This window comes from Anomaloglossus baeobatrachus, chromosome 2 (assembly GCF_048569485.1).
Source record: "Anomaloglossus baeobatrachus isolate aAnoBae1 chromosome 2, aAnoBae1.hap1, whole genome shotgun sequence".
Lineage (NCBI taxonomy): Eukaryota > Metazoa > Chordata > Amphibia > Anura > Aromobatidae > Anomaloglossus > Anomaloglossus baeobatrachus.
In genome coordinates, this window is record NC_134354.1 from 391417562 (window position 1) to 391444475 (window position 26914).

Consider the following 26914-nt stretch of genomic DNA (forward strand, 5'->3'; position numbering starts at 1 on the left):
ACGAGATTATCCATATTTATCATGACATTTGGAAAAACAATGAAATGATCAAAATGTGAGACGTTTTAACAAAACCAGAGCAAAATATTGAAGGGTTTGTACACGACTTTGATATTTATGGCAGATCAAAGTGAGTGGGAACTGAACTGCAGTACCCAAGAATGGCCACTACTCAGTGGATAGCGCTGTGGTGTACCGATTGCATGCACTGTGTACTTCCAGCTACCACGGGAGCAAACATTGATCGGTATAGCTTCAGATGTTAGATAACCACAAATCTAATATTGGGGACCTATATTAGCGACGGGACTTCAATAAAACGTTGTTTTGGTGTAGTGTGCAACATTCATCTACAGAATACCACACATTCATACATGGTTATAAATAATAAATAAATAAATGTGTCGCTCTACGGACTACTTACTAAATCTACCCTGATACTGTCTATCTCCAGGATTGTGTTCTTTCTGCATTCTATTTTCAACACAATGGTCCCTTGACAATATTCTGATCACACCACTGACCGCACTGGGACCATCTCTAAATTGTGGGGAAACATATAGTTAAGATTTCCTACCGAAGTCAAAGGATGGCTATTGTAATATGTACATATTTTAGGTTTTTAGAGTGAGAAATAATCTTCTGTAGTCGCTTTCTGCTCAGGTAATTAGATGAGGGTTCTGAACCCAGCTACTAACTAATAGTTTCTGTTAAAATAGGTTTTATACACCACTAAAAAGGCTTGGGGACCTTATAGTGTAGAACTCCATTTACACAAAACCATTAAAATTAAAAAAGTCACAGAGGTCTACTGTTTTTTTTTCTTTTTTTAGGTGTATGCAAGGATCAGAAGTGAATTCCGTAATCTGTGAATTTTCCATTTACAGATGAAATTATGGACCAGTCTATAGCAATCCAGGACACACTGGAACATGGAGAATACTGCACTGTAGTATCCTTTATAATACTTTACCTACAATATTGAAGCTAGTTTGGTATTTCATGTTCACAGCCATATTACTGATCTGTGTTATAAAGTCATATACATTGCTGGCAGCCTGCTAAAGGCTCATAATGTATGCCACCATATAGACACACAAATCATAACGTGCTCCATCGTAATGTGTATTGGTCAATTTGGCGTTTCCTTTGATAGCCTGTCTTGCAGTGCTTTCCCCATCAATGTAGAGCTTGAATTGGAGCCTGACGACTCATATCAAAACGCTTTCTGGAACCACAGGGATTCAAAATACGAGACCCTTAGCTTTACTTTCATTCACTTATTGATCCTAAGGAATAGGAAATAACATTATTTGATATTTCCCTCCATCCTTTAGTCTATCCTCTATCTTGAAATCTACCGTACTATGGCTATTTCCTTTTTTTCCTTTTTTTTAATTTTCTAAATCAATCACAATTGCATAGATATTCTATTCAAGTGAATGAAAAAAAAAATATTGCAATGCAGAGAAAGCTGCCCTCAGCTACTTTGTAAATAGCATGCAAGTACCGTAGTCAGAGCAGAAGATGTTCCAGCATTTGCCAGTGGCAAAACATGACGCTAGTGGGCATCAATGCAAGATTTCCAACATGGCCACTAACTGTCACAAGTCTTTCCATGGCCTTCATATACGTACACTGTTAAACTTTTGGCTTTCAGGCACCATATCTAACCATCCACTACAGCTTTGAGAGTGAGACTACATTCATTTTATAGACAATCATCTTGGCTATTTCATACATAAATGTGACTTTCAACTATTTAGCATATGATTAGTTTTGCAGATTGTTGTCATGTCGCTGCATTGCTACTATTTTGCTCATAAAAATCCAAGTTTGTATTATTATTTTGTTAGTATTTTGAAAATACATCTTTGGCTTTCAATGCCACCTGAATCCTTCTCGGGATGCTCAGATTCAAGCATGTCTCGACCGAGTTCTGATTCCAGGTCTCTTCTACACGTTTCCAATGTTGATGGTCAAGTCAATTTGGTATGTCTATAGCTAAGTCTACCTAAGTGTTCAATCGGGTTGATGTCTTGGGATTGTCAAGGCCAATCCAACACCTCTACTTCATTGTCATTGAACCACTTATTCGCCAATCTCGACTTATTCTTTGTGTCCTTGCTATGCTGGAAAACTATGTTGTCCTTTTCATACCCATAGTACTCGAGTATACGAAGTAACTCTTCTAGATTACTCACATGTACTTCAACATTGTGACCACCCTCGATCCTGGTCAAGTATCCAAACCCTTTGGCAGTGAAACAACCCCATATCATCAGGCTTCCTCCACTAAACTAGACAGTTCCTTCAATTTCTCAATACATTAAGCTCTGTTTCCTTTGTTTCTTCCAGACCCTTTCACACTCATCAGAGCCTAGTCTATTGACTTTCATTGCATCACTCCAAATCACTCGTTTCCAATCTTCTACTGTCCACTTTTCGTACTTCTTTGCAAACTCGCGCTGACGCGTTTTATGACTATATTGAAGTTGAGGCTTCTTCACCTTTTTTCGGGCCACCATTCCAGACTAGTTTAACATGTGTCGCACGGTGCATGCATGGACATCTATGATCTCACTATTAATAAGAATATGAGCCACCTCCACTGCCGTGTTTGTCGCACCAGAACTAATAGACCTTGTGATGAGCCAACTCGTTGATGCCAATATTTTGGCTTGTCCGTCCATCCACGTCTTGGATTTTGAAGGGATGGGCAGACTCCATTTTGTATTATTTCAACAGTTATGACACTCTCATGATGCAGTTTGACAATTTTCTTAGCCAAGAGACCGCTATCAATAAGCTGAATGATCCGGTTTCTCTTTTCTTTATAACTCTTCTTTATGGCTGCTCCTCGATTCGAAGCGGTGATCTTTTGCTTGGGAATCAACCTAATAAAACACTGAGCTATTAGGAAATATGACAACAGGTAGTAATTTGTAGTACACAGGAAAAAAACCTTTTTTTTCCAAACACCAGGAGCAAAACAGTAACAATGCAGTGACATGACACAAATCTGAATAAAGAATCATATGCTAAAAAGTTGCATGTCAAATTTATGTATGACATAGCCAAGATGATTATTTATGAAATGATGGTAATCTCACGTTTGAAGCTGTAGTAAATGGTGAGGTATGGAGCATAAAAGAAAAAAGTTCAAAATATTGTTACCTTTTACTCGTCAGTGTATGAGCCAATAGGACCTTTTAGACAGCCGTTGCAATTACAGAAATCTGTGGCCCCTTCACAGAGCTTGTGGGGTGTGGGGTGACAAAAAAGTAAAATTTCCATTGATTGGATGTTAATAGCCTGAGTTAGGGAGAGGTTATCAATACTCAAAACCTGCAAAATTCCATTAACATCAAATAACAACATGAATTATCCTCATTGCAATCCTTTAACTATTCTATCATGCGGTGCAAGGAGTCTTAATGAACCCTCACAGTAACGAAAGCAGACTCATTGGAATGGTAGAGAACATCGAAGCAGCAGCGTAAGTATAAAAAAAACACAATAACAAAATGTAGCATTTATCAAGCATTTCACGTTTATCACAAATGACAAAACACCATTATAAGATTTTAACTCAACGAAACTGCCTGTATAATTTTTAGTAGTTAAAGGAAGGTGATAGAGGTTTTGAAAAGTGTACCACAATGTTCTACTTTATTATGCAATGGACACCAATAGTTAGAGAAAGATACCCATATCACATCACAAAATAATTAATATTTCAATAAGTCTTGTATAGAGATCATAATATATGTGAGGGTATATTGGACCAATAGGACCATTCGGATTCAAAATAAATCACCAAAAAAGATTAGCCGAACAAAAGGTCATAAAAACAGTTTTTATTAATGTCTATTAAAATATTGAACATAACATATATGTTTAAAAGGCACACTGTGACTGAAAAAAAGGGGGCATCACAAAATTACATAATGTCACATAATATCATATAGTATCATACAGTGGTGTAGGTGAACTAACAGGAGATAATGCAATCATATAGTGTATATAATGTAAATACAAATATGCACATATAAGTCATATTCACACATACACATATGCATAAGAATAGAGGCAAAGAGCACTAAATTGAAGCTAAGGCAAGCCACAGGAGCACAAATACCTATCTCCGTAGTAGCCAGTGCAGTTCACCCAGACCACCGCAAAAGATTACATTTAATGCAGGAGGCAGTAATGAATGGAGGAAAACCCATCAACTGTCAAAGTACAAATCAGGGTACACATAATAGTGAAATATTTACCAAACTGATGATATAATGCTGCCTCCTGGTAAGAAAAAGGACGCCCACACCCCGGCGCGCGCACGTTTCGTTGCCGTCTTCTTCAGGGGGTGTCTTTCAGTCACAGTGTGCCTTTTAAACATATATGTTATGTTCAATATTTTAATAGACATTAATAAAAACTGTTTTTATGACCTTTTGTTCGGCTAATCTTTTTTGGTGATTTATTATGTAATGGCAGACAAATATTTTAAAACCATACATGCTTGAAGGATTGGTATACTTAATGGATGAAAGATAAGGTGCAAGATTATCTTTTCATACAGGTTTATTACATATATCTCTCCCCAACATTTATTAGTGAGAATTTTCTACCTACTTGATATTGTTACTGTTAAAATTTGCCAATGTTAGAAATCATGGGTATAGAATTGAGAAGTGTTGGGAGACATAGCAATTGCTTTTGATTATTAGAAACAATAGTTCACTCTGGAAATGTTATACTCATAGTGGTGAATAGTAGGAAAGGAATAGGAATGAATAATGTTCATAACTGTAAGGTGCCAAAGCCTAAGGGCTGCGTTTTCACCTCCGTTCAGTGGCTTCATCAGGGCTAATATCCAAACTCCCTGCAAAACAGGATTCGGCATATGCACTGACCGGGCCATCGCCTATGCTAATGTCACCAAGTGCTCTGTTGTACATCATTTTCAGACATATACGTCTATTTGAGGTGCTCAGCAATACATAGTAGACTATAAATAGTTCATTAGTAGTAAATTAGTTGACATTAGTAGATATTGATTTGTGTTTACAGATTGTTTTTATACAAGCACAGAAGAATGGCTATCAGTGCGGAGGATGTATCATTGGATGTAATTGTCCCACTGACAAAAGGAATTACCATTGAGGAAGGTAAACTAGGCTCAAGATCTGTCAAACTGGAATGGTCCTTGATTGAGTCCTCCATATTTTGTTTCTTTTGGAGTTTTTCTACTAAATTTCTTTTTATAGTCCACAGCCTTAGAAACGTACAAATTATAGGCTGTAGTTCACAACCACCTCAACATCACCACTAAGCAGTGATTGGCTGCATGGGCACATACTGTATATCTTCAAGGCCATGGACTAAAAAAAAATAATATATATATATATACATATATATATATATATATATATATATATATATATATATATATATATATATACACACACTGTGTGCAGAATTATTAGGCAAGTTGTATTTTAGAGGATTTTTTTATTATTGATACCCAAAAGACTCATAAATATCAAACCTTAATATTTTTGGAAGTTGGAGTGGGTTTTTTTAGATTTGGCTTTCTTAGGAGGATATCTGTTTCTGCAGGTAACTATTACTGTGCAGAATTATTTGGCAGCTTAATAAAAACCAAATATATTCCCATCTCACTTTTATATTGATGTCATTTTGTGGTGGATAAAATGTTTTGATCGCCTCCTAATATATATTTTTGTGTTGTTGCGTCAGACAAAAAAAAGACAATTCTTGGGTCTTAATCCTTTTTCTCATTACACCGTTTACTGATCGGGTTCATAATTTGATACTTTAATAGATTGAACATTAAGGAATGCAGCAAGATCAAAAATGTTTGTTTTATATTTTTTTTTATTTCTTAATTTTTAATGTGGAAAAGGGAAGTGATTTGAACTTGTATATATTTTTTTCATATTTTTATGATTTTTATAACTTTTTACTGTATTTGTTAGTCTTCTTAGAAGATTTGAACTTGCAATCATCCAATCTCTTGTGTTATATACAACAATACTACAGTATTGCAGTATAGAACAAAAATCATGGTCTCTTATGAACACAAGACATAAACTAGTTTTCACAAGAGTACCATCATGACAGGTACAGGGGTCTTCAAGAGGCCCTTGGCTGTCACTGCAAGCCATCGGCATCCCACAAACTCATCAGAAGAGCACCGATGAGTAGTTAGAACACCACTCCCCCCTGCCGGTGCTCTGTAAGTGCCACTGTCACAGATTGAAAGCAGCATTTAATACATTACCCTCAAGTGGAGATCTGGTCCATCCGCATCTATTAGAGGAAGATGATGGCTGAATAACACAGCCATCATCTGCCATGAATGACGTGGGCTCAGCTTGCGAGTCCGCATTACAGTCAGGAAGTCAGCAAATTGTATGTCATATATTATGAAGGGGTTAAGACCAAACACACTACATTAAAGGGACTTTGTCAGAAAGACTGTTGAACTCAAGTAAAGGCGCTTGGTGCATCATGGGGCAGCCAAACATTTAAGTGCACCTTGCCATCTACTTGTTTATTTCCACCCTTCTCTAGCTCCATGAAGGCATAGCTGTCAATCAAAGAAAAGGGGAGGATATGGAGATGGAAAACAAGCAGGTGGGAAGATTTATTTAAATGATTATTAGCCCCATTATGATGCACCGAGCACCTGTACTTGGATTGAACAGTAATTATGTGCTGACTGAGTCCCTTTAAGGATTTTTTCAATGAGAACATACTCCCAAAGAAGTATTTCAAGACAAAAAGTAACATTTATACTGTGTAATGTGATTAACAACAAGGAGAGAAACTGCATGAACTATTTAGTTATGACTAGTCCAGATGACTGTAATTTCTGTTAGGGCTCATTCATGCAACTGTATTTTTGGTCTCAGTGCTGTCCGTGGGAAAAATGGATAGCACTAGGACCAATGTTATTTAAAGGAGCAATGGCGATGAGCATTTTTTTTTAACTGACCGACTGTGCTCGTGAAAAATAAAATTGCAGCATGCACTAGTTTATTTTGTAAATCTAATGAGACTCATCCATTTGTCTATGGATGTGCAATAATATCGGCTGCCATAATTTATAGCATTACATTTTTACGGTTAGACTGCAGTTGTGTAACAAAGGAAACTGTAATGTAAATTATTTTGTAAATTACTGATAGATGCTGCTGTAAAAAATGAATTTTGCATTAATGACCAGTGAGAAAAACATCATTTGAGTTTTCTGGATGAAAGGTTGACGATTTTTTTATATGCTCTTGTGAGACTACCCTTAAGGGTACTTTTACACACAACGATATCACTAGCGATATATCGTCGGGGTCACGGTGTTCGTTACGCACATCCGGCACCGTTAGCGATATCGTTGTGTGTGACTAAAAGGATCGACGATCAACGATCGCAAAAACGTCACAAATCGTTGATCGTTGACACGTCGCTTCTTATCATAATATTGTTGGTAGTGCATGCCGCTGGGTGTTCGTCATTCCTGCGGCATCACACATCGCTATGTGTTACACCGCAGGAACGACGAACATCTCATTACCTGCGTCCACCGGCAATGAGGAAGGAAGGAGGTGGGCGGCATGTTCTGGCCACTCATCTCCACCCCTCCTCTGTTATTGGGCGGCCGCTTAGTGACGCCGCTGTGACGCCGAACGAACCTTCCCCTTAAACGAGACATTGCTCGGTGTCTCCAGCGACGTTGTTAAGCAGGTATGTGTGTGTGACGCTGCCGTAGCGATATTGTTCCCTACGGCAGCGATCACCCCCATGACGAAACAGCGACGTGGGTGGGTGCTAACACGCACGACATCGCTAGCGATGTCGCAGGGGGAAAAGCACCCTTTAGTGTGCACAATGGTCTGCACATGCAGTATGCATGGCTCTTGTTGTTTTTGCAGTAGAAACGTGACTGGTCTAACTGATGTACCTGTCCTCCATGTGGACAAGTGCACTTAGCTGAACATGGGCACAGTCATATCTGCAATTTGTGGGGGAAAAAACTACCTTAGAATTTCAAATATTTTGCTGTAGCCGACCACTGCTGCCATTGGGGGGCAGACTTGAGATAGGAATGGTAGCATAGAAGAGCCATTACTGATAACACATTTCTAACCTGTGAATTTTTGGATTAATTTGTAGTGACACCACATGAAAGATTCCACGTCATTGGTAAGTTTTTACATTTTTTGTATTATTGTATTTTTAAAAATAGAATACAGCGATTGCTTAAAACTAATTATGGTAAGTGTGTGGAAAAATAAACATTTGTCAAGGTTATGCACTGTCATAGGCTATAAAGGTAGCATAAATCCCACACTGACTTCACAACACACTGCCAACACTCATCAAACACTATGAGTGTTGAGTCCTCAAAATATACAACTGACTGACAATCAAAAGGGTCACACACTCTCTGTAAAGCCCGCTTTACACGCTTCAATATATCTCACAATCCGTCGTTGGGGTCAAGTTGTAAGTGACGCACATCCGGCATCGTTTGTGAGGTATCTGCGTGTGACACCTACGTGTGATCAGGATTGAACGCAAAACCGTTGATCGCAAACACATCGTATCTTTGTCTAGAATTGAACGTTTTGTTGCACGAACCTAGTCAATTGAAATGTGTGACATCCCTCATACGATTTTGATGTCTGAGGCTATGTGCGCAGGTGTGCGCTCTGCACCGCAGCTTAAAAAAGGTCCGCTTCAGAGCGCAGCTGAAAAGCTGCGTTCTGAAGTGCCTCACAATGTCTGTCATTCACTAATCTCTGTCATTCGGTCACTATCTCTGTCCCTCTCTCTCTGTCCATGTCAGTCTATCCCTCTTACCCCCTCTCTCATACTCACCGATCCCCGATCCCCGGCGCGGCGCTGCACGGCATTCACACTGCTCCGGCGGCTTTTACTATTTTGAAAAAGCTGGCCGCTCATTAAACAATCTAGTATTCCCTGCTTTCCCCGCCCACCGGCGCCTATGATTGGTTGCAGTGAGACACGCCCCCACGCTGAGTGACAGGTGTCTCACTGCACCCAATCACAGCAGCCGGTGGGCGTGTCTATACTGTGCAGTGAAATAAATAATTAAATAATTAAAAAAAAACGGCGTGCGGTCCCCCCAATTTTAAAACCAGCCAGATAAAGCCATACGGCTGAAGGTTGGTATTCTCAGGATGGGGAGCTCCACGTTATGGGGAGCCCCCCAGCCTAACAATATCAGCCAGCAGCCGCCCAGAATTGCCGCATACATTAGATGCGACAGTTCTGGGACTGTACTCGGCCCTTCCCGATTTGCCCTGGTGCTTTGGCAAATCAGGGTAATAAGGAGTTATTGGCAGCCCTTAGCTGCCAATAACTCCTAGATTAATCATGTCAGGCGTCTCCCCGAGATACCTTCCATGATTAATCTGTAAGTGACAGTAAATAAACACACACACCCGAAAAAATCCTTTATTAGAAATAAAAAACACAAACATATACCCTCGTTCACCACTTTAATAAGCTCGTAAAAGCCCTCCATGTCCGGCGTAATCTATGATGCTCCAGCGTCGCTTCCAACTCTGCTGCATGGAGGTGACCGGAGCTGCAGAAGACACCGCCGCTCCTGTCAGCTCCACGCAGCAACTGAAGACAGCCGCGCGATCAGCTGAGCTGTCACTGAGGTTACCCGCGGCCACCGTTGTATCCAGTGACAGCAGGTAAACTCAGTGACAGCTCAGCTGATCGCGCTCCTCACCTCAGTTGCCGTGCAGCGCCGCGCCGGGGATCGGGCATCGGTGAGTATATAAGAGAGGGCTGCTCACTTCAGTCACTCAGGGGATTATCGGTCACCGGTGAGTCCTTCACAGGTGACCGCTAATCAGGACGCGACACAGACAGAGCCGCAGCATGACAATGAAGTCGGGTAAAGTTAACCCGAGTTCATTCTGATCGTGCGGCTCTTTCAGTGTCTGCTGTCATCTGCCATTCAGCTCTGCTACATGGCTGTCTGTGTCTGCTGTTAGCGGCCATGTAGCAGAGCTGAATGGCAGATGACATAGTAAAAACGCATCCCTACACATTACACACGCTTGGCAAGTTAATAAATAAAAAAAAAAAAAGGGTGCCCAATGTATACGACACAGAACACATGATCTAAAGGATCGCACACAAAATTGATGAATTTAACATAGACTACTAACGCACGTGTGACAGCAAATGAACGACCTACGTGTGATCTCATTAGATCACATATGCGATCTGGGCGTGTCACATCGCAAACGTCATTGAACAACAAATTGCAACGTGTAAAGCAGGCTTAAGGCTATAGATGCTTTAAAACATACAAAGATCAAATTTATTACAATTTTAAATTTTACTACAAAAATACAGTGCTAACAATAACAACATATACTAGATAATAATAAAATCTACACACAAATATCCAGAATAGTTATAAAATAAAAAAGGAGACACAACAGAAACACCTAAACAGCAATCAAAAGTTATTTTCCGTTTTATTGAGGGAAGAAGAAATTAAATATGGATTATACCAGCATAGGCCGACTACCAGCTTTCTTTTGTGCCACCCAGCTTTTTCTATGTTTGACCCTGGGCTCATGTTTCCAGGATGACCTGGATTTTAATATTCCAATCTTAGGTCAGTGACTGGATTGTGGCCTAATTTAGGAGTGAGCACTTTGCATATTAAATGCCCTGTTTCTTCCAATCAAAATCTTTCCTATAGTGAATTAAAAATATCAAGCCTGCCCACAAGGTACCATCTGTTCAGGCTTTGAAGCTCAGACTCACCAGGCTAAGACTACTTTCACATATCAGTTTTATGCCATCAGGCACAATCCGGTTTGTGACTGATGCAACGGATCCGTTGCAGATTGTGGTACAACTGATGGGACGAATCTGTTAAAAAAAACGGCTCAGTTGTAGCAGTTTGTACCAAGAATCCAGCTGTGGCCGCGGGTAACCTGAGTGACGTCACCGCTGATAGCGCGACTCACTTCAGTTACTCCGTGGAGCTCACAGCGAGCGGCGGTGTTCTACGGCTGCTTTTGTCAGCGTCCGATGTAGCAGAGCAGAAAGCGTCATGGGACCTCGTGTGGATTACGTCGGACCTGGAGGGGTATTTATGGACTAATAAAGTGGTGAAAGAGGGTGTTTTTTTCTTTTATTTCAATTAAAGGTTTTTTCGGTGTTTGTGTTATTTACTTTCACTACAGTTAGTGATGGGGGGTGTCCCATAGACACCTGGCATCACTAAGCTAGGACCTAGTGGCAGCTATGGGCTGACATTAACTCCTTATTACCCCTATTGCCACTGCACCAGGGGAATTGGGATTAGCTGGGTAGAGTCCCGGGACTGTCTTATCTAATGGATGCGGCTTTCCAGGGCGGCTGCTGGCTGATATTTTTAGGCTGGGGGGCTCCCCATAATGTGGAGCTCCCCATCCTGAGAATACCAGCCCTCAGACGAGTGGCTTTACCTTGGCTGGTATCAAAATTGGGGGGGACCGCACACTGTTTTTTAAACCTATTATTTATTTTACTGCAAGATATAGCCCCCCCACCGGCGTCTGTGATTTCTGTTGCCAATAAACGTTCCATTGTGCGTCATTTCCGGCAGCTGGACAAACAAATTTCGCCGGATCCAGCGCACGCCGGATAAAATGCAAGGCCATGCGGCACAATCCGGCGCTAATACAAGTCTATGAAAAAAAACGGATCCGGTGGCATCATACACCGCATCCGTTTTAGCCGCAATTCGCCGGATTGTCCCTGATGGCAAAAAACTGATGTGTGAAAGAGGCCTAAGGAGTCACAAATGACACCCTCTGTATTCTCATGGAAACACCTCTTGGTTCTGAGTTTCTGTAATCAAAATACCTAAAGGTTATACTCTTTGTGTAGAGACACTCACGGGGATGGCAGACTTGAAGCGAAACAATCACTAGGATTTTCGTATATAACCTAAAGCCAGTGCTATACTGGCACTATCAGGCTGAGTCTATACATACCTTTAGTGGTCAGCTCGGATGTTTAGGTTTTCATTGTTTTTAGGTTTTCATTGGTATTCATAGTTGTCCCCTCGCCCTGTTACTTATGCTAATTCTATTATAGAATCGATTTAGTTTGTGACTAACAGGACATGTGCTGATATCATACCTATGTCACCAAAAGGGGCTGGGCCTCAGCCAACAGACAAAATGTTGCTTCCTGGTATCAGCTATGTTGGCTGCCAAGATGAGTCCCACGGTGTGTGGATCAACGTGGAACGCAAATCTAAGTGAATGTGAGCTCCCAATAGTAGATGGTGTACAGGCGCACAGCTGATTTCCTTCAGTAGGTGTTCCACCTCAGGACGCATAAACGGAAGTATCGTATGTCCCTGGGGTAGTTAGTGCTCATGTACACAACCCATAAGCCTCAGCCTGCACTTCAATGTGAGACGCACTGTCAAGGATGACGTGTGGTCTCACAGACGAATGATGTGTGGGCGTGCCTCAAATGGGTCTGCCCAGGGTACCCTTCAAACAGCAGCATATATAGCATAGTCATACTGAATGGGGGTATCGCATTGAGCATTCACATCACTCTGCTCACCAGACTGGGACGCAGGCATAAAGGCATATAGCACAGACTCTCCTAAAAATATAGAGCTATAACAGTGTATCTGTATATTAGACACAAAGCATTTGCATTAAGCATAGAACATTAATAATATTGAGACATGAAACGGACACCCACCAAGGACACAAATACCAACTAAACTGAAAGGTGGTAATGGAGCATAAAATAATGCACCAATCACCCCATGTGGCCAAGTGGTGAACATAACGGAAGTGGGAAAACTTTCATTAGAATATTTCTGTCTGCCTTTAAACGGGTATTCCCATCTCCAAGATTTTATCCAAATATGTAGTAGGTGAAATAATAGCAATATTAGCAAATACCTCCAATTAGAAATGTAGTATAGTTCTCCTGATATAGTCATGTCTCTTACCTCATGTACAGAGAATTGCAGCTTAAGTGACCACAAGCAACTAGCAGTCACTATATGAGTGGATGTAACCGTGGATACCTAAGGTGCAATGCCCTGCACATGAGGTAAGAGACATGGCTGTATCAGGAGAACTATACTACACTTCTAATTGGAGATACTTGCTAATATTATTATTATTACATCGACTACATATTTCGATAGGATCTTGGAGATGGGAATAACCCTTTAACTCCTCCCATGCAATCCCTTCTCTCAACAGAATTTTAAACACACCAACTGCCATCTAGTTCAGTAGTGGGAATGTCTGTCTTCACTGCATGCAGATTTTACCCATGTGAATGATGAGTCCAGGAGAATAAGCAGATTTAGCTAATAGTGATATATCTTAAGTTACATATTTTCATGTGTCCTATTGATTTATAAAATTAAAAAGTAATTTATTGTAAAAAAAATCCCTACAAGAAGTCCATATTAGCTGTTCTACAGCCCATTAAAGAGGTTATCTGGGACTTATTTTCCCTATGGGTCTAAGCACTTAATTAGCAGTTGGTTGCTAACTACCTGCCCATGCTGCCCTGCGACCATCTTCCTCGGTTCAGATCAGTCACGGACCGCTCCTACTTGCAATTCTCCTTCTTACCGTGATATTGTGACACCCTGGCAAAACCAGGTAGTCACAAAAGATGTAAATCCTACTTGCTACCACCAGAAACCCAAACTCAGACATACCACACAGCCATTAAACCCTAGCCACCCCCTCATGATAATAGGGGCACACCAGTGGGCGGGATCAGGCGGTTGTGAATGCCCACCTAGGGTTCCTGAGGTGTCAGAGGCGGGAACACGTCAGTTGGTCTTAAAGTACAGAACAATGTTGACATCTCAAGTGAGGAGTTCAGATCAAGTTCAGGCTTTGAAGTGTAGTCAGGGGTAGGAGCCCTTGGACTACCAGGCTAGGTGGCAGATTGTGAACAGGGCTACAGGCGACGGAGATACGGTTGCGGGAGACCTTAAGTGGACCAGGGCAGGGTTGTAGCCCGCCGTTGCCGACAGCGGGAATTCGGTCTGGAGGCCGTGCACACCCTCCTAAGGCAGCTGGCCACTGGCAACTTGGTTTACTACTGGACTTGTGTGAAGTTACTGAACTGTGAGTACACCATTGTCCCCCGGTCCAATCCGGCGCGCCACCTCCAGCAACCATCACTCCCGTGTTCAGACCTCGGGCCCCGAAACTACACCTCCCCTACCCGTGGAGGGGATTCTATCTAGCTGCCCCGCTCCATCAGCCCCGGGCGCCCCCATCACCAGGCAGCGGCAGTGTCACCATCCCTCACCGCATCCCACGGGTGACGTCACAGACACACCTCCCTTGTAAATATCTCCCTTTCCGACGGTTGTGAGGACGAGAGAGAAGCGGCAGCGGCCCCTGCCCGCAACAACGCGAACCTGGCGTCACGAACAGGATTCCTACCCCATCTGTAGATGACGTGCGCCTTGCTTTAAATTCCGTGAACTGTAAGAAAATTTTGAACTGCCGCCATCTTGCCCGCCATCTTTGGCGGCAAAACAACAGCACCATCTTCTTCTTCCCCGAAAAAGGCGCAAAACCAAGCCCCCTGGGAACGCGGGCGGAAGCCGGTGACTCCCAAGACAGGAAACGCAAAGGACAGTGGGTCCCGCGAGACTGCTGCTGAAAAACCAGGGGGGAAAAGGAAGGAGGAGCGGCATATGATCCGAGAAAATAAAGGGCAGGGACACCAGGACTTTGCCAAATCCCGTTCCTGGACACAAGAGCGACAGGATATCTCAGTGGTCCGGCAACCAGCGTGTGGAGGGTCCCATTCCCAGGACCGCCGACTGCATTGAGGAGCAGACGGAGAAGATGTGCCGAAGAATCCAGGCCCAGGCTCACTTCATCCTGAAAAGGTGGACGACCGAGATGAAGGGCCTGGCCGCAGCTGTCCGGGCGCGCGAGATAGAGATGGCCTCGGAGGAGCGGGTAAGCAGTGACCCACACCCCCGGCTCTGGAAGTCCGCCCGGCCACAACAGAGAAGATGATAGCTCCGGCAGTCGGCCCGACTGCAAGAGAAATGACGACGGCTCCGGCAGTACGCCTGGCCGCGACGGAGATGACGATGGTTCCGGCAGTCCGACTGGCCGCAACGAAGGTGGAACTCGACCGGAAGCCTGCCCCAGCCGCTCCCAAATACCTCGTCCCGACTGTGGAACAGCGGGAATACACCTGCAGAGAGGCGGAGCAGGCCACTGAGCGATGGGGCCCACGGCAATGTGAGAAGCCGGTCGTCGCCGGCGCCAAGGGCATCCGTGTGGGCCTGGCTCCCAAGCAGGAGGTGGAGCATGGAACCCGTGCCTTGTATTGGGAGCGGCAGCAACGGCAGCTGCGCCAAGAGATTGCCGCTAGAGAGAAGCGCAAGGCTAAAGTGCTGGCCCACACCTACAAAGAGAAGGACCACCTTCGGCAGGCTACTTTCCAGGTCCGGGGCCCGACCTACAGAGGACAGGTCTGTTATTTTGACCCCCAGAAGGGATGGGGTTTCATCTACGAACCGGGACTGGATTCAGAAATCACCTCCTGTGTCCTGGAGGGATGTAGCCCCTCACCTACCCACCGGCCATCCTGACCGAGATCTGTAACCCGGGGATATGGTGAGCTACACCCGGCATTGTGGAGAGCGGGGGTGGTTTGCCCTAGACATCAAGAAATGGGTGGTGCTGAATGAAACACCCTGCCTCGCCTCCCACCGTCACCTTTTTGCAGATAAGGAGTAGGTAGCGGATTCCGGGTATTCTTCTACAAGTTTGCTAATGTTTACCCCCCCCTGTTTTGAAGTTAAAAATGGACCCTGGCTTAGGACTGGCAAAGCCGCACCAAAAACTCTCTTGGGTCTTGTAAATAACCCCCATCTACTTTCTTGTTGCCTCACAACCAGGACTGCAACACCTCTGTAGAGGTTGGTTGGAGGAAGGGCCTGCGGTGGAGTCGGCCGAGGCCCAGTCACTAACAAAACTGGTGGCTATCCTCCAGGCCAAGGGTTCCCGGACTATGGAACTCTTGGGGTGGACTGGCGGGTGAGGAACTTTACCCGGACATTGCGAACGCCCCCAGGAACCCGGAACGGTGTGCACTTGGGATTAGCGGTGGCACCGAGGGTGGGTTCAGGTGTTTTGGGTGGAGGGTGAAAATGGGAAAAGTAGATGCATGTTCTTGTTTACTGCAACGTTTAAGAAATGTGCCTCCCTGTAAGGGAAGAAATCTTTTTATGTTTTATGATGTTATGTATTTTGCCTTTTCTACTTTCAATTGCTGCAAAAATAAACGTCAGTGGCTGGACAGTCCGCGGACGGGCTGTATTCAACCAAGGGGGAGTGTGACACCCTGGCAAAACCAGGTAGTCACAAAAGAGTTAATCCTCCTTGCTACCACCAGAAACCCACACTCAGACATACCACACAGCCATTAAACCCTAGCCACCCCCTCATGATAATAGGGGCACACCAGTGGGCAGGATCAGGCGGTTGTGAACTTTCACCTAGGCGTCCTGAGGTGTCAGAGGCGGGAATACGTCAGTTGGTCTTAAAGTACAGAACAGTGTTGACAGCTCAAGTGAGGAGTTCAGATCAAGTTCAGGCTTTGAAGTGTAGTCAGGGGTAGGAGCCCTTGGACTACCAGGCTAGGTGGCAGATGGTGAAAAGGGCCACAGGCGACGGAGACAGGGGCAGGGTTGTAGCTCGCCGGTGCCGACAGCGAGAATCCGGTCCGGAGGCCATGCACAGTCGGGGTGCCTGGACCCTAGGACGAGGACGGTTGCAAGCCCCCTCGATAATTGACCAGCCGGGGACAAGGTTAAAGACGTTTTCTCATTTACTGCCCAGACAGAGCAAATGGAAGCCCAACGCGGGGGATAGGGTGTCCGCCAGGACCCACTAAAATCCCAAGGGTCAGCTTTCACGGGCCACAGCTCCCAACACACATAGAACCGGGAGTGGACTTCTCCGTTCCAAGCGAAGTCGTCCAAAAAGGAAAGAAAACACAAAGTGCAGGAGGAAGGGAAACCTGTTCATCAATCTGGGTGCGGGACCCAAATGCACCCTCCTAAGGCAGCCGGCCACTGGCAACTTGGTTTACTACTGGACTTGTGTGAAGTTACTGAACTGTGAGTACACCATTGCCCCCCGGTCCAATCCGGCGCGCCACCTCTAGCAACCATCACTCCCGTGTTCAGACCGCGGGCCCCGGGACTACACCTCCCCTACCCGTGGAGGGGATTCCATCTAGCTGCCCCGCTCCATCAGCCCTGGGCGCCCTCATCACCAGGCAGTGGCAGTGTCACCATCCCTCACCGCAACCCCGGTGGCATCACAGACACAACACCTCTCTTGTAAATATCTCCCTTTCCGACGGTTGTGAGGACGGACGGCCGTGCGAGCTGAGGTCCGGTTACCACTCGATCCATAGCAGCGAACCCGGATCCGAGCAGGTTCCCCGAGAGACAAGCGGCAGCGGCCCCCGCCCGCAACAATATCTCATTGACACAGAAGTTAATTCTCATCCACTCTGCTCTGTCAATGGGGCGTCCCTGAGTTAGGCTGAGCTGGCTGTCAATCAACATGACGTCAGCAGTGACACCACGTAAATAGAGCAGAGCAGAAGAGAAGAAACTGCTCTATCAACAGGAGAGATCGTCGCAGGGCGGCACAGGCAGATAGTTAGCAACTAATTACCAATAACTGCATATAGCTCCATGGAGGAAATCAGAAAGTCCTAAAAATGTTTTAAAATCTGCAACATGTACAGACACCACTGCAAATTTTCTTTTCGATATCAAGTAATTGTTCTGTTCACAAAATGGAGTAGCCCATCCAAGAGCCGAGAGAGATGACACATGACACTTTTCTGTGCAGAACTATAATACCTGAACCTCAAACTAGTCAGTACAGCGGTTCAGAAATTCACAATTCGTCTTTGATGAAATTGTCATAATTGTAGAAGCTGGGTATACAAACTGGGCAGGAGGAATAGACAGCATGGCTTTCAGCTGTCCAGAACTGATTTTAAAGAGCCTGGACAATATTCTGTTTCTCATGTCTCTGGTGTACAACCGCTTGGGCCAACCATTAGACGTCAGGACCTGCATTGGTATCAGAATGCCAGCAGAGTTTATGACCTGAGAAAACGCTTACAGAATAAGCTGAGCCTGGGACTTGGCTGAGGGCTAAGCCAAAGGAATAGAGTCTGAGGAATTTAGCAACTACAAAGCCGCCCGTCACGGTGGTATGGACTTTAGCAAGTCGTAGGAATAATTTTTGATTGGAATTTCTACTGCCTTACGGATGTATACAGTAAAAGTGAATTCAAACTTTGGGAGCAGGAATTTTTTATTTTGATGCTGATTTTATAAAAAATCTGCAACATGAGTTTTTCTATTCCACCACTTGATTAATGGAGAGACAAGAACAGCCTGGGTTTTACCTAGATGCATTAAACATTCATGTAAAATGTGTCCGTTTTTTCTTATGTTAAGTAGAACACAGATATAGCGGTAATATATGGAAATAAAAGTTAGTGCATCTGCTATCTTTCCATTTATCCCTCAGGCTCTGACATCACGGTGAGGATAAAAACTCCAGACACCGAGCTCGAGATTCTGCTTCCATTTGGTTCCCACACACAGGAATTTCTGCATAAAGTCAATCAGTCACTTCAGGGTAAGAACGCAAAGTTTTCAGGATTTTTGCAACCTTAATGGACATCCATTGAATAAATAGAAATAAATATACATTATTGTAAATCTATTACTTTAGCAGCATTATGTTGTCTGGTTATTTAATGCCGTGTAACAAGATTGTTATCTGGCCCATTTGCCCATCGGTTTGCACAGCCTTATTAATCTTTTCGTGAGTTTTATATGCCAGATTTCTAAAGCAATTTTTCACATATTAAGTACCGTAATTTTTATTGCTCCAGTTTCTGTCTCTTTTTGGAATGTCATGCTTTAAAGCTGCTTTCATCCATATTTCGGATCAGATTCAACCAGTATAAGTCAATGGGTGTGGAAAAAACAAAGCACATATTGGTTAATATCTATATGGCATCTGTATTTTATCGATCCATTACAATTATTAACCCCTTCACCCCCGGGCGATTTTCCGTATTGTTTTTCTTTTTGCTCCCCTTCTTCTGAGAGCCGTATCTATTTATTTTTCCATCAATCTTCCCATATGAGGGCTTGTTTTTTGCAAGACGAGTGGTACTTTTAAATGAAACCATGAGTTTTACCATACAGTGTACTGGAAAACGGCAATAAAAATTGTTAGTGTGGAAAAATTAGCAAAAAAAAAAAGTGCAATTGCATAATTGTTTTTGGAGTGTTTTATTCACCGTGTTCACTATATGCTAAAACTGATGTGTCGTGTGATGCCTCAGGTTGATACGAGTTCGTAGACACCAAACATGTATAGGTTTACTTTTAGCTACTGCAAGATTCACACGGTACGATCTATCCGAGCGATCGTACCCTCCCCCGTCGTTTGTGCGTCACGGGCAATTAGTTGCCCGTGGCGCACAAAGTCGTTAAACCCCCGTCACACGTACTTACCTGCTGAGCGACCTCGCTGTGGGTGGCGAACATCCACTTCCTGAAGGGGGAGGGACGTTCGGCATCACAGCGACGTCACACAGCCACCGGCCAATAGAAGCGGAGGGGCGGAGATGAGCGGGACGTAAACATCCCGCCCACCTCCTTCCTTCAGCATTGCCGGCGGGAGCCGCGGGACGCAGGTAGGCTTTGTTCATTGTTCCCGGGGTGTCACACGGAGCGATGTGTGCTGCCCCGGGTACGATGAACAACCAGCGCCATTAAAAATAAACAATTTTTTAAAATAAGCGACGAGTACACGACTCACGATTTGTGAGCGATTCTGCATCGCTCGGAGGTGTCACACGAAACGACGTCGCAAGCGATGCCGGATATGCGTCACGAAAACCGTGGCCCCGACGATGCATCGCGCGATAGCTCGTCTCGTGTGACGCCCGCATAAGAGGTTGAAAAAAAATCAGAAATTTGTCCAAAAAAAGTGGCACACTTTTTGCACTATTTTACGTGACCCATAGCGTTCTCATTTTTTGGGGTATGGGGCTCAGTGATTGTTTATTTTTGCGTCTTGAGCTGACATTTTTAATGGTACCATTTTTGCGCAGATGCTATGTTTTTATCGCCTGTTATTGCATTTTGTGCAAAATTTGTGACGACCAAAAAACGTAATTTTGACGTTTGGAATTGTTTTGCTGCTATGCCATTTCAGATTAATTGATTTTATATTTTGATAAATCGGGCATTTTTGAACGCGGCGATACCAAATAAGTGTATTTTACTTTTAACCTTTTAATGGGGTGTGGGGTGATTTGAACTTTTTTCGTTTTTTTATATTGTTTTTAAAACTTTTTTTTTATTTTACTAGTCCCCCTAGGGGATTCTAAGGATCAGCAGTCTGATCACTCGTTCATTTCTGCTGATCAGAGCTGCACAGCTCTAATCAGCTGAAATTCTGCACTCTTGTTACAGCTGCTGTGCTGCTGGCTTTAACAGTAACTACATCATGATAGCGACAGGAGTCATCACATGACCCATCGCTACCATGACAACCATCGGCTCTCCGTGATTGCGTCACGGGGCCTCCAATGGCGGCGGGGAAAGGCGTGTTCCCTGCTGCGACACTTTACATCGTGCAATCAGATTTTGACAGAGTAATTTAAGGGGTTAACATGTGCGGGTGGATCACGGATCTACCTGCGCCTGATAGCCGCATGTCTGCTGTACAAATCAGCAGACATGTGTGGGGATTGCCGATGGCTCACCCCAGCAGGCAGTGGTGATCACCCCTTAATGATTTAGGATGTACCGTTACGTCCTAGGTCGTGAAAGGGTTAACATAATAAACAGACAATTAGTTTCCTATGTTTTAATTATTGATTTATAAAACAGATGTTAGGGTATGTAGACGTTGTGTTTTGCTGTGACAAATATTCTGCAGCGCTTTGTCACTGCATGTGCGTTTCAAAACACATCCAAAACGCTGCGTTTTGGATGCATTTTGAATGCAGAATGGATGCATTTTTGACAGTGCGTTCCCACTCGGCTCTGCTACATCCCCATAGAGCCGAGTGGGAACACAATGTCTGTCTAGCTGGCTGCTAGACAGAGCCGCGCGATCAGAATGAACTCGGATGAACTTCACCCGACTTCATTGTCATCGCACAGCTTTGTCTGTGTGCCGCGGCCTGATTTGTGGTCACTGGTGATTGGACTCACCGGTGACCGCAAATCCCCTGAGTGACTGAAGTAAGCCGCGCGATCAGCGGTGCCATCACTCAGGTGACCCGGCGGCCAGCTGGAGTCCTCCGCCTGATCACCGCAAATCACCTGAGTGAGGGCACCGCTGATCGTGGGGCTCACTTCAGTCACTCGGCGATTTGCTGTCACAGTTGGAGGGCTCCAGTTATGGCTGCCCGTGAGTGACCTGAGTGACTGAAGTGAGCCGCGTGATCAGCTCCCCATCCTGAGAATACCAGTCTTCAGCCATGTGGCTTTACCTTGGTTGTTATCAAAATTGGGGGGGACCGCACGTCGTTTATTTTTTAATTATTTATTTATTTATTTTACTGCACGATAAAGACCCGCCCACCGGCTGCTGTGATTGGTTGCAGTGAGACAGCTGTCACTCAGCGTGGAGGCTCACTTCAATCACTCGGGAGAGTTGCTGTCACAGTTGCAGGGCTCCAGCTATGGTCGCCCGCGGGTGACCTGAGTAACTGAAGTGAGCAAGCGCGATCAGCGGTGCCGTCACTCAGGTTACCCGCGGCCACAGCTGTAGTCCTCCACCTGAGACAGTTGGAGGATCCAGTGATGGCCACGGGTAACCTGACTGACGTCATCGCTGACAGCGCGACTCACTTTAGTTGCTGCGTGGAGCTGACAGAGAGCAGCCGTGTTCTACGGCCGCTCCTGTCAGCTTCCGATGTAGCAGAGCTGAATGCATCGTGGGACCTCGTGTGGATTACATCGGACCTGGAGGGGTGTTTCAGGATTTTAATAAAAGTGGTGAAAGAGGGTGATTTTTTTTCGTCTTTTATTCCAAATAAAGGATTTTTTGCGTGTATGTGTTTATTTTCTGTAACTTACACGTTAATCATGGGGGTATATCAACACCTGCCATGATTAATCTAGGACTTAGTGGCAGCTTTGGGCTGCCATTAACTCTTTATTACCCCGATTGCCACCACACCAGGGCAATTCGGGATGAGCCGGGTAGACTCCCGGTACTGTCACATCTAATGGATGTGGCAATCACGGGCGGCTGCTGGCTGGTATTTTTAGGCTTGGGAGCTCCCTATAACATAGGGGTCCCCATCCTGAGAATACCAGCCTTCAGCCAAGTGGCTTTACCTTGGCTGGTATCAAAATTGGGGGGGACCGCACGTTGTTTTTTTTTTATTATTATTTATTTATTTATTTTACTGCACAATAAAGACCTGCCTACCGGCGGCTGTGATTGGTTGCAGTGAGACAGCTGTCACTCAGCGTGGAGGCTCACTTCAATCACTCGGGAGAGTTGCTGTCACAGTTGCAGGGCTGGGAGCTCGTCTGAATGCAACCAATCATAAATGCCGGTGGGCGGGGGAAGCAGTGAATACGAGATGAAATAATGAGGGGCCAGCATTTTCAAAAGCAGGAGAAGCCGCCGGAGCAGTGTGACAGCTGTGCACCGCCGTGCTGGTGAGTATGAAAGAGAGAGGGAGAGACCGACTGACCAACTGACAGAGAGAGAGACCGACAGACAGAGAGAGAGAGAGAGAGATCAACATTGATTTCAATGGGTGGAAAATGCATCCAAAACGCACAAAAGAAGTGACATGTTGCTTTTTAGAATGCATCGTTTTGGCAAAAAATGTCAGCAGCCAAAACGCTGCATTCTAAAACGCAACGTGCGGATGGAATTTGCACAATCTTCATAGATTGTGCTGGGGATGCAGGACGCATGCGTTTACGCTGCAGTGCAAAACGCTGCGGAAACGCATGAAAAAACGCAATGTGCGCACACAGCCTTATAGTTAGGTCCATAAATATTTCGACAGTGACACAAGTTTTGTCATTTTAGCTGTGTTTACCAAAACATATCCAACATACAGTTATATAATCAATATGGACTTAAGTGCAGACTCTCAGCTTGAACTTGAGGGTATTCACATCCTAATTAGAGAAATAGTTTTAATTTTAAAGTTGCTTTTTATAACACCAGTAAAAGCTATGAGATTTTAGATACCATTGATAGGGCAGTAAGACCCCCTTTCCAGAAACCAATATAGAATAATTAATTTGTCACGATGACCTGCAGACTCTCCTGACTATTATACAAGTACCAGCCTGTACCGGCCACATTTGGGTTTTTTTTTTCCTACCTGAATTTGAGAATTTCAGCTTTTTTGAAATCTGCAGCATGTCAATTCTTTCTGTGTTTTTTTTTCCAGTCAGAAAGCAATGAGAGAGTTTAAAAATAATGCTACAAAAAACGCAGCTGCTCTTTTGTGAATACACCTAAACTTTATTAAACGTGTACAAAGTACACATGTAATTTGCACCCAAAAAAGTTGAAAAAAAAAAGACAAAATAATAGGGAAAACCAATGCATAAGGGGCATTTTGAACAGAGTTTTTACTGCCAAGAGAGCAGGCTTTAAGGCTGTGTGTGCATGTGTGCGTTTTGCATGCCTTTATGCTGCGTATTGCACTGCAGCGTAAATGCGTGCGTCCTGCGTCCCCAGCACAATCTATGAAGATTGTGCAAATTCCATCCGCACGTTGTGTTTTAGAACGCAGCGATTTGCATGTGAAATTTTTTGCCGAAACACTGTGTTCTAAAAAGCAACATGTCACTTCTTTTGTGCGTTTTGGATGCTTTTCCCACTGTATCTATAGAAGAAGCTGTGGAAAAAATTGGCGCGGCTTTGAAGAACCCGGTTTCTACCTCTCTCTGTTATCTCCCACTGTATCTATGGCAGAGCCAGCATCCATTCTGCATTCACAATGCATTCAAAACGCAGCTTTTCAGCTGAGGTTTGAAACGCACATGCATTAACAAAACGCTGCGGACTATTTGACAACCAGAACGCAGACGTGCGCACATAGCCTAAAGGGAACCTGGCACCAGAGTTGGCGATTATAAGCTGCGGCCACCACCAATGAGCTCTTGTATACAGCATTCTAACATGCTGTATATAAGAGCTCAGGCCGCTGCTGTGTAGAGTATAAAAAACACGTTATAATACTCACCTAGGGGGTCACTCCGCTGCAGACTGGTCAATTGGGTGGCGCTGTTATCCGGGACTGGGGCCCCTCTTTTAGCCATCTTGGGCCTCCTTCTTCTGAAGCCAGTGTACATGACGCGTCCTACGTCATGCACACAGGCCGGTATTGAGGTCCTGCGCTGGCGCACTATAATACTTTGATTTGCCCTGAGTAGGGTAGATCAAAGTGTGCCTGCGCAGGACCTCAGTGTCGGCGAGTGTGGATGACATTAGACGCGTCATGCACCCCGGCTACAGAAGGAGGAGGACAAAGATGGCCAAAAGAGGAGGCTCTGGTCCCGGAGAACGGAGACATCCATCTGACCAGTCTGCACCGGAGCAACCTCCTAGGTGAGTTTTATAAAGTATTTTTATGTCCTACACAGCAGCCTGGGCTCTTATATACAGCATGTTAGAATGATGTATATATGAGCTCACTGGTGGTGGCCACAGCTTATAGGCCCCAATTCTGGTGACACGTTCCCTTTAAAAAAATACAGTAAAAATGCTGTGTGTGAACATAGCCAAACATCATCAGATATATCACTTTAACTATAGTGGGACTTGTTTGGTTTCCAATAAGGTATCCGTCAAAATGGACACCTTAGTTTAAACCAAACGGACCCCATTATAGCCAAGCTATGTAAGTTTCCTTGACAATAGAATGTCAGGGATGAATATCACAATTTGTCCCTGGTATTGTATAAATGGTCCCAAAAATTTGTTGTTTCTATATCCAACTATGAAATTGCACACCATATTACGACTCGCCCATAAAGGTACAACACCTTTTACTTTTGCTGGCATTTTCGGGTGAAAAAGATAATTCTAGTGGAAATGTTCATCAGAACTTATGACCTTAGGCCTGTGTCACACTCACGTGGAAATCACGCACGTGCCGTGAGACACGTATTTTCCCTCCGTGTTGCATGTGGTAAGTACGTGTCTCCCGTACGTGCAGGCCACGTGTGTTCTCCGTGTGCTATCTGCGATAACACACGGAGAACCGGTAATTTGCATACTCACGTGGTAGATGCTGCTGTCCAGGGTTCTGATCTTCGGCTCCAGCCCCGCCCACTCCCAGCTGATGCTGCTTCCGGCCGAGCGGAGGGTCAGAGATTAGAGCCTGTGACAGCACACCCACCTCCATAACACGCTCATAATGATCAGCAGGCGGCAACAACTGTTTGGAGTGGAAGATTCTACAGGGCTGAAGGAGGTGAGTATGTTTTTTTTTATTTTAACATAATGACACGTGTTTCTCCGGCGCGTGTCACACGGGACTGCATCCACACTACATCCGTGTGGTACGGGTGCGGGACGTATGACACCCGTGCTCCCGGAGAAAACGTGGACATGTCGGCGTGAGGAACACACGGACACATGTAAGTACGGAACGGACACACGTTCCATTCCAAAATACTTACGTGTGTCCAAACCATTATGAAATCATATGTCCACGTGTGTACGTGCCTCCGGTACGTGAAAAAACTACCAAACATGTACCGGAGGCACGAACGTGTGACAGAGGCTTTAAACATATGGAAGGGGGGGCAGTTGCAATGCATTATTAATAATAATAATAATAATAATAATAATAATTTATTCATTTATATAGCGCTATTAATTCCACAGCGCTTTACATACATCAGCAATACTGTCCCCACTGGGGCTCACAATCTAAGGTTATTATGGATCCTTTTACCTTAGGCCATGTGTGCACGTTGCATTTTTTCTTGTGTTTTGGTTGCATTTTAAACTGCACTGTGTTATTGACAAAATGCATGCGTTTTGCTTCCCCAGCAAAGTCTATGATAAATCAGAAATTCCATCCGCACGTTGCTTTTTTTAGGCAGCGTTTTCTTTGACAAATATTTGTCAAAATTGTTTCCTAAAAAAAGCAGCATGCCACTTCTTTTTGTGAACATTTTCCACCTATTGAAATTAATGAAGTGTGTCAAAACACAACTAAAATGTTAGGCTCATCTCATATTCACTGCTTCCCCCGCCCACCGGCACCTATGATTGCTTGCAGTCAGATGTTCCCCCACGCTGAGTGACAACTGTCTGATTGCAACAAATCATAGCTACCAGTGGGCGGGTCTATATTGTACAGTACAATAAACAATTTTAAAAAACCGCATGCAGTCCCCGTTAATTTTGATACCCAGCCGAGATAAAGCCTCACAGCTGGGGGCTTCGGAGACCCATGTTATTGGGAGCCCCCCAGCCTAAAAATATCAGCCAGCAGCCACCCGGAATTGTCGCATCTATTAGATGCGACGGTCCCGGGACTTTACCCGGCTCATCCCGATTGCCCTGGTGCAATGGCAATCAGGGTAATAAGGAGTTAATGGCAGCCCATAGCTGCCACTAAGTCCTAAATTAGTCATGGTGTCTATGAGACACCCTCCATCACTAATCTGTAAGTGAAAGCAAATAAATGCGAACACCCAAAAATCCTTTATTTGACATAAAAGACAAAAAAACATCCT

At 44.4% G+C, this 26914-nt stretch overlaps 1 protein-coding gene across 3 annotated transcripts in view; it reads left to right on the plus strand.

The window, feature by feature from the left end:
• INPP5B (inositol polyphosphate-5-phosphatase B) overlaps positions 1-26914 on the plus strand; it is a 207234-nt gene that overhangs the window by 3886 nt on the left and 176434 nt on the right. The window contains exons 2-6 of one of the 3 annotated variants that reach the window (XM_075336058.1): positions 834-952; positions 3420-3499; positions 5077-5174; positions 8203-8232; positions 18675-18785. In XM_075336058.1, the coding sequence (XP_075192173.1) occupies positions 896-952; positions 3420-3499; positions 5077-5174; positions 8203-8232; positions 18675-18785 (376 nt within the window). In that variant the 5' untranslated portion in view covers positions 834-895. Of the gene's footprint in view, positions 1-833; positions 953-3419; positions 3500-5076; positions 5175-8202; positions 8233-18674; positions 18786-26914 lie in introns of those variants that run through there. The other 2 variants (XM_075336059.1, XM_075336061.1) reach the window with 2 other exon arrangements.